This window comes from Mya arenaria, chromosome 17 (assembly GCF_026914265.1).
Source record: "Mya arenaria isolate MELC-2E11 chromosome 17, ASM2691426v1".
In the NCBI taxonomy this organism is placed as follows: domain Eukaryota; kingdom Metazoa; phylum Mollusca; class Bivalvia; order Myida; family Myidae; genus Mya; species Mya arenaria.
This window is the reverse complement of record NC_069138.1, coordinates 20,336,218-20,345,460: the sequence shown is the minus strand read 5'-3', so window position 1 is coordinate 20,345,460 and position 9,243 is coordinate 20,336,218. Positions and strand designations below refer to the sequence as shown.

Sequence of the window (9,243 nt, the reverse complement as noted above, 5' to 3'; positions counted from 1 at the left end):
GGGGACTTTGACTGTCGGTCCAGCCCATCCAAGGTAAAATCTCAGTCCTACGGGGACAAACTGCTGGTAAAATCCCCGTCAAATGCTCCCGTACCCCGAAAGCAAAACCACCGCATTCATTCGGCACTGCGGGCCATTTGGGAGGTAATACCTGGTTGGGGGCGTGGTTACAATTGACTGATGCATTAGCATAAGATGAACGTATTGTTTAAGCGTTTTTCACATACTAGGGTCGGTAGTCGTAGTTGTAGTGGTTGTGGTTGTGGTTGTCGTTAGCGTAGGATGCGGTTCTGAAAAAAATAAGCAGAAAACAAATAAATTTACTGTTCGTATTACAATCAGAGAAACAATGAGCATTTATTTTCATCCGCGCAAGGTACGACAGATGCTATGGAAAATCATATTTTGCTTTATGCTTTATTGGATAGCATAGTATTTTAAGTATAATGACTTATTTAAGGAAATTCAGCTATATCATTTGACTAATAAAGTATTTGTAGCATATAAAATGTTAATTTAGGAGAGGCAAAACACGTTTGTTCTCATCGGATTACCTAGGCACAGGAAGCAGTGACCTCGGCAGTTCTCCCACATTAAGATTTCAGTTTGATAGTGGTGACAATCCTCTTGAGTGTAGAGCGAACAGTTCGTGAACACGTTGATGCATGCTGCTCCTAGTAACAGAAGAAAAACAATGTTAAATATATAAAAGTATTTAGAATACAACCTGCGGTTACCAGAGGCAAATCAAGGAATTGACGTTAGAGGGGACGTAACTAAAGGGCGCAACCTTTTGACAGCCGCCCCTCCATCAGAACCGAACGTATATGGCATAAATTGTTTGCAAAGGGATTCGCGGGTACTCCCTTAAGACAAGTTTAACGATTTGTAGTCGGAAAAGGTATATTATGAGTGCATTCAATAACTTTTTCTCTCCTACATTGATATAAAAGTGAATTTGGACGATATTAGAGGGGGCGCGCGCTGGGTGAGCCCCCTTCTAAAACCGCTAGTGTTTACAGCCAAGACTTAAGTACAAGGCTTAAGCATTACGAATTCTAACGTTTGTGGCATTTTAAAGGTCTGCCAACTCCCACTTATCCGAGACATAATCCCTGCGTCAGATTTCGCGATGACAATGTAGCGCGAAATGAACCGCGACTTGCACAAATATGCGTATGTCGTGGGTATGTATTTCAAGAATTTCAATTTCCAGATATACGATGTGGATGTTAATAACGCACAATAGACGCATTTTCTGTGGCAATAATACGTGAACATTAGAAAAGTGATCAATGTTCAAAACAAAATAATCCAGACATAATTGAGAAGGACGCTTTGAGGCCAAGTTATCTCGCCTTCGACGTGTGTATAGGGTTTATACTTAACGCTCCTGTTTTATGAAAAGCATATCTGAGATGATCCAAAACCTGATGATTCCAACAATTACTGTAAGACACACGTTTGGTTGAAGGGGCGAACCAAGGCATACTCCGGTACACCAAGGCGTACAATTATATTATCTTATTTCTTGGATTTTTTCTTGGATATTTTCAAATCTTTAGTTTAAATTCTGTGTAAGTTCTCTTTAAAATTCAATACATTTTTTTCACTATGTTTAAAAAATGTTTACTTAGATGCTTATGAACAAGGCCCCTGGTTATCGGACTTTTGTTTGATACTTAGAACCGAGCAAAGAAGCGATAAAAGTAAAAATGCGTTTTGTTGTCATTTAATAATAATTTCATAACGTAAACTTATGTGTTTTGAACCGTGACAATTTCACATATTTAGAGTCAATTAAAGGTGTGTGTGAAGTTGGCTCAGCCATCGGCAATCGACAATCGACATTCGATATTATATAGCAAATCTTCAATGTCGAGCTGCAATGTCAAGCTGGACAGAATTCTAGCTCGACATTCGATATTATATAGCAAATCTCAAATGTCAAGTTGCAATGTCGAGCTGGACGGAATTCTAGCTCGATATTCGATATTATATAGCAAATCTTCAATGTCGAGCTGCAATGTCGAGCTGGACAGAATTCTAGCTCGACATTCGATATTATATAGCAAATCTTCAATGTCGAGCTGCAATGTCGAGCTGGAGAGAATTCTAGCTCGACATTCGATATTATATAGGAAATATTCAATATCGTGATGAATTGTCGAGCTGGACGGAATTCTAGCTCGACATTCGATATTATATAGCACATCTTCAATGTCGACCTGGAACGTCGAGCTGGACGGAATTCTAGCTCGACATTCGATATTATATAGCAGATATTTAATGTCGACCTGGAACGTCGAGCTGGACGGAATTCTAGCTCGACATTCAATATAATATAGCAAATCTTCAATGTCGAGCTGCAATGTCGAGCTGGACGGAATTCTAGCTCGACATCCGATATTATATAGCAAATATTCAATGTCGAGCTGCAATGTCGAGCAGGACAGAATTCTAGCTCGACATTCGATATTATATAGCAAATATTCAATGTCGAGCTGCAATGTCGAGCTGGAGAGAATGCTCATGTTCCATAGCAACTGAATGGTAATGGTGCCCGGCACATGCATAAATTTATCCGTGCAACTTAAGTCCCATAGATCCAACAAACTAGCCTTATTAACATAGTATGTTGGCGTTATCTATGCTATGATAAGCAGATTGTGAAACTGCATCACATTGACATTGCCTGTGTGGTAATCTATTTTTGGTAAAAAGGCACGGACTCACACCTTTACACTCATTGCCTCTTAGTATTCAACTATATGTCACGAGCTCTAGAAGTTATATGTAAGGAGTTCTGTAGTTGAAGTTTAATCAAACTACCAAGGCACCTGAATTACACAATATATGTTCACATATATTTAAATGTAATGCCTATTAACAATATGTTATCTTATGTTTATTGCAGACTAAAGAGATACTTTTCTTTTACATTTCTACTAAATGCCATCATGAGTATTTTATTCACACTTACATTTACAATCCTGTTTACACGCCGTTTTCGAGGCAAATTTGTTCCAAGGAAAGTAAATCTGCGCTATTAAGCATGGCATTTTACCTATCCTTATTTAACTTATCATACAGAGAGGAAGACGATTCTTTCAGTGGATATAGTTTTTTAGAATTTGCTTGATTAAAATGTGTAAGTGTTTTAATCATGTGTTTAAAGACTGAATCACTAAAAAGATGATTGCCAAGAACAATAAATAGTGAATTAACATATTTAGTTCTAGGTACGCGCGCAGAGATATAATTTTAAAATCGCTGCGATAAATCCGATGTCTACGGCATTAGTTTGGTGTGGTGTTAGAACAGTTTGAAGACGGGTGCATGTAAGAACATGTGTCATCAAGATACGGCTATTGATCACACTAACATTCCCCTTAAGATGCACTCTCACTCCCTAATAAAATTAACCACAATTAATACATTTTTAATATACCAAAGAGGATGAATACATGTTGAAAACAATGGTTCTCATGAAGGATACCGTGTTTAATTTGAAAGAAAGTTGCAGAAATCACGTTATTTCTATCTTATAAGACAATAGAAGATCGAAGTCAATCTTTTAGCATTCACCAATCATTTAATATTTTGACGTTTTCAGCTATTAAATACACTGTCACAATCTTGTTATCATTAATTTAAAGTTTCAATAAATGCATTGTTTAGTAAGTAGTAAAAGGTTTATCTCTCAAAATCTATGTTTGTTATGCATTCGTATGTATTGATTTCGAATTAGAGTGTGACTTTAACATACCTGCATAGTTTATGGCATTGTACCTTAATAAAGGCATCCTTGGCCACATATTATGAAACACAGTTTTCTTTGAGATTATAGTATGATAAAATGGTTATTATACATACTTGGATCAACAGTAGTGGTAGTGGTAGGTTCGGTTGTCGTTGTCGTAGTAGGCATTGTTGTAGTCGTTGTTGTCGGTGTAGTTGTAGTGGTGGAGGTAGTGGTGGTTGTAGTAGTAGGAATGGTTGTTCTTGTTGTAGTTGTTGTCGGTGTAGTCCTAGTTGTTGAGGAAGCTGTGGTTGTGGTTGTAGGAATGTTTTTTGTCGTTGTTGGTTGAGTTGTAGTTGTTGTTGGAACACTCGTGGTTTTGGTTGGTGTTGGTGTTGTTGTTGCTTTAGTTGTGGTTGTTGTTGGAACTGTCGTGGTTTTCGTTGTTGTCGGTGCTGTTGTTGTAGTAGTAGCGTTTGTGGTAGAAGTCGTTGCTGGGGCTGGTGAACTTGTTATTGTCTGAGTAGTTGTGCTTGTTGCCGCGATTGTTGTAGTAGCTACAAAAACGATTATGATAAAGACAATTAACGTATCATCACATATCGATTCATTGACAATACACAGTTTTTAACCAGAGTTATAATTTTTGCAGGGCGCAAAACTTCACTTTGCTATCTATATATGTACCAAGTTTCAACCAATTGCTTCAAGTCGTTTTTATTTTGACGAAGCGGTGACATAGTTTAAATTATAGCACAAGAACAAGGGAAGATGACTTTGCAATCAAGTAACCCAGTGTTATGATGTTTTGCAAGACGCACACATTCACATCAGTATATTAAATGTACCAAGTTTCAATCAATTCCTTCGAGTAGTTCTGCTCCTAACAAAATCTGGCTAAATAAAAGAAGAACAAGGTAAAAAAAGGTAAATACAGTTTGTCTCCCTTTCAATCTGTCGAAAAGGAGAAATAATGAGGAGTTCTTCGTGTAAACTATATCCTCGAAAGATGACTCTTCGGAAACACAAATTATATCCAAGTTTAAAAACAAAGGATTCAATTTAATCCTAACATATGAGGTGCATTCATTACATAGTGCAATTTTAGTTAAAGTTCAGAAAATATAATATTATTTTTATTTGATCCTAACATACGAGATGCATTATACAGTAGAGTGCAATTTTGGTTATAGTTCAGAAAATAGATCGATTTTTATTTGATCCTAACATACGAGATGCATTATACAGTAGAATGCAATTTTGGTTATAGTTCAGAAAATAGATCGATTTTTATTTGATCCTAACATATGAGATGCATTATACAGTAGAATGCAATTTTGGTTATAGTTCAGAGAATAGATCAATTTTTATTTGATCCTAACATATGAGATGCAGTATACAGTAGAATGCAATTTTGGTTATAGTTCAGAAAATAGATCGATTTTATTTTATCCTAACATACGAGATGCATTTTACAGTAGAATGCAATTTTGGTTATAGTTCAGAAAATAGATCAATTTTTATTTGATCCTAACATACGAGATGCAGTATACAGTAGAATGCAATTTTGGTTATAGTTCAGAAAATATAATAATATTTTTATTTGATCCTCACATACGAGATGCATTATACAGTAGAATGCAATTTTGGTTATAGTTCAGAAAATATAATAATATTTTTATTTGATCCTAACATACGAGATGCATTATACAGTAGAATGCAATTTTGGTTATAGTTCAGAAAATAGATCGATTTTTATTTTATCCTAAACTACGAAGGTCGTTCATTATAAGAATGCAAATTTGGTAATAGTAAAAATATATCAACGTTTGGGTATATTCAAGCAGATAAAGATACATAACGCACTCCTCTAAATATACTCTTATATTTTTTGTATTGTACCAGAACGTGATTTATGGAACACTATTAAAGATTCTGTTAGATCCTAAAACACCAGAACAGGTGGAATTGGGTATTTTTGAATAGGAATTCGTAGAATTTAAGTAGACATATATATATTGAAATGCTTATGACAGTTGCATTGTATTTTGAACGCCCCTCGTGTGATAAAGTGTAAGGGTCAATTATTCGGCATTTTTAGGACAGGTGGAATTATGTATGCTTGCAGCACATGACATGGTAGCGTTGATTTGTGGATTTAGATATCAAACTGGTATTTAACTCCTAAATGAACAAACACTAGTTAAAGAATAAAGCTGCTTGTATGAAAACGAGTTTTCTATGCAAAATTGTTGTTTATCGAGTAAACCTTATTTAAAAACAACAACAACATTAAACAACATGCTTACCATTTGTTCATATAGATCATTTATACCAAAATTTTAATTCGTGTGTAACATAATGCTATATAAAACATGGCATTTAGGTTTTAAACATATATCTATTATATAATATTGAATACATGTCAATGCCTAATCTAAAACGTGTACATACACAAACTAAATATACACGTGCAAGTACCAAAAGCAAAGTTTCCGTTTACGTACATTTGATTATATTTCTTATACTAGCACTATAGTTGTTCTGCTATAAATAATACTTATGTCCTTGAAGAACCGCTAGCCTTCCAAAACATGTTGAGAAGTTTAAAATAATATAAAGCCAGGTTATTTACATACAAGTATCATTCACGCCAAATATTTCTTTAATTAATTTTCTAAAAAACACAACGACTAATATAAGGTTTCTAATATGAGCTGCATGTGTTTATTAATCATGATTCATTAAGTTATATTTAATTTTCTCCTACCCCAGATAAGTAGACCCCAGCATTTGTCCGTTCTTGAAATCCTTATCTTGACAACAGGCAAAGATAAAAAGTAGCCGAATGGAACTATTGTTTTTCAATACATACAAAATAGTTACAGCGAAAAAATTCATTTTTACTTGAATTTTGTTTATGTGAGGTGGGACAAAAGGCATCTAACATGGCTGCTCGGGTAAGATAGATTCATTTCAACCCTCGATAAGGATGTTTTGCAAAGACTCGGTAAAACTCGCCTCCGAGAAAAAAAAAACTACGCTCGGGTTGAACCTATCTTACACCCGCACCCATGGAAGATAATTATAATCCCGAAGGACTAGAAACACATACCATTAACATCGCACAAGTCACAAAACTCTGCACAATGTATGGAGGACCATTCCTTGAACTCCTCGTTGCAAATGTACTCCCTGCCGTACGTGTCACAGTCTGGGTCCACGTTTTCGCAAATAGGGTCTGTGTATTTGAAGTATCAGTAGTCAGTATTATGCAACATCAATAACATAACATTAGTGAAGTAGGTACAACGGGCCGGTGTTCTCGAAAAAAAACACCTTTTTTTATTTAAAATATTGATGAAGTGATTTCTTAAGTTTTATTTTTAAATTCAAGATGGCAGCCAATATGGCCGCCAAAAAGTGAAAATTACCCGATTTTTTAAAAGATGCACCTCACTTAAAATTACAAGCATCATTGGAAATGATATTTTTCTGGGTCCAAAAATATGAAACTTCAGATATCATTTATTAACAAATATTATTTAAATTCATGCAGAAAACAAAATGGTGTTCTTCAGTGGGGGCACGGGACCCCCTTGCCCAGTCGTTGAATTAAATTGAAAATAATCATCTTGACAAACGATGTTAAGTTGGTCCTATTTAAACTTGATTAAGTTAATCATTTTAAACGAAAAAGATACCTCGTTTTGGTTTACTTATAATCCCGAAAATGATGAAACATAACTCACAGTGAATGTCAAAATTACCTTTGCAAAATCCACAGTATTTGCGACAGTGTATCATTGACCATGGACTAAACTCTTCAACACAAATGTAATTGTGGCCATAGGTATAACAGTCATTGTCTATGTCTTCACATACTTCTTCTGTTGTTGCTGTTGTTGATGATGTTGCTACTTTTGTTGTTGTTGTTGTTGTTATTGTTGTTGTTTCTGTAAATTTCAGTGTAGGGTTACATATATAATTAATACAGAACTTTCATAATGTTTAACAAAATGTTTCATTCTACAGTAACCGAAGATGCGAATCTGCTTATCCACTCACCCCTCAAACATTTAATTGTCCGTATGTTTACTAATTTGTTTTTAACGTAAACATATATTGGGCACGGCACCGTGATAAATGGCTTTCACAAACAATAAAACAATCAATGTCTGCTGTCCTTTGTCCTGTTCTGTGTGCTGTCCTGTATGTTTACTTGTTAAGAAAACGGCTGGTAAGCATAATACACGGGTTTATTGAAATGATAAATGAAGAATTGTGTAAGTGTTTTATAGGAATCGATTATTCCAAACACACTATCAACAGTCAAATGACGAGAAATGAAGAATCAGTCAACCGGACATAGCTGTCTCTCAGGGTTCTACATTGGGCCGATTGTTCAGAACTTTGTTAAAATTAATAACGTTGTCAACGTTATCGTTGTTAACTTTCAAATATGTTCTGCTCTGGAATCAATGGATACATTTTAGTCTGCTGTATTTCTAAAAGGATTTGATAAAACTGGTCCTGCTGTACTTATAAAATTTTAGTTATCCCCAAGTTTTCGTTTAAAAGTTAACAGCGATGTCGTTAATCAGGTTGTTAACTTTAAAAAAGTACAGAAAAACGGCTCGTTTTCAACACCGCCTTGCTAGGGCCTACTAAGCGATACGTATCATTTAACTAAGTAATGAATATCATTTAGAATATTATCGGATAGCCAATGTTTAAAGAATAACAATATTGATGCACTACGGAAGACGGCAATCCCATCTAAAACACTTTAACAAAAAACATAACCAAGAGTTGACTCTTTCAGTGGAAGAGTGTGAAGTTTCTAGGTAATGACAAAAATATCATGTTAGGCGACTATAAATAATTTGCTAGATTTTCATTCCCGCCCACCCATTCTTTTTCCGCTGCCCTTAAATTGTATTGGACTCGAATAAAAATGTTGAAGTGGGGTCTCTATTTCAAATAAAAATGTTGAAGTGGGGTCTCTATTTCAAATAAAAATGTTGAAGTGGGGTCTCTATTTCAAATAAAAATGTTGAAGTGGGGTCTGTATTTCAAATAAAAATGTTGAAGTGGGGTCTGTATTTGCGTATCAGTCCGGTAGTGTCCGAGCACGGCTTTTATTCATACCTATGGTGTCGTTGTATAACATTCACCTATGAAACAGCAGACTTATTACGAGCATGTTCGTGGTACGTCTAGAAACACATGTATATCTTCGCTTGGTTTCCAGACTGTTCTAAGTGTGTTTTGGGTTCAAAGAGAGAAATTTATCTCTCTGCATGGTATTGTCTTTTCAAGCTCTATCGTCTAGTTTGACTTAGAACAGTCAGGTGGTCAAATTAAAAGAATTATTCAATATTACATTATATTCCAACTCAAAATCTCTCGCTCTCATAACTTGTCATTTCTTTAGCAAATCCAAAATGCTTATAACCTAAACCAGGTTGGAACACTTGACAGACACAGCTAAAAACATA

General features: G+C 35.1%; 1 protein-coding gene across 1 annotated transcript in view; it reads right to left on the bottom strand.

Moving 5' to 3' along the window:
- Positions 1 to 219: 219 nt before the first annotated feature.
- The window catches only part of LOC128223260 (uncharacterized), a 45,668-nt gene continuing 36,644 nt past the window's right edge, over positions 220 to 9,243 (bottom strand). The window contains exons 20-24 of the mRNA XM_052932550.1: positions 7,513 to 7,698; positions 6,858 to 6,983; positions 3,877 to 4,299; positions 555 to 674; positions 220 to 290 (exon numbers count right to left, since the gene is read on the bottom strand). Of these exons, the coding sequence (XP_052788510.1) occupies positions 220 to 290; positions 555 to 674; positions 3,877 to 4,299; positions 6,858 to 6,983; positions 7,513 to 7,698 (926 nt within the window). The remainder of the gene's footprint in view (positions 291 to 554; positions 675 to 3,876; positions 4,300 to 6,857; positions 6,984 to 7,512; positions 7,699 to 9,243) is intronic.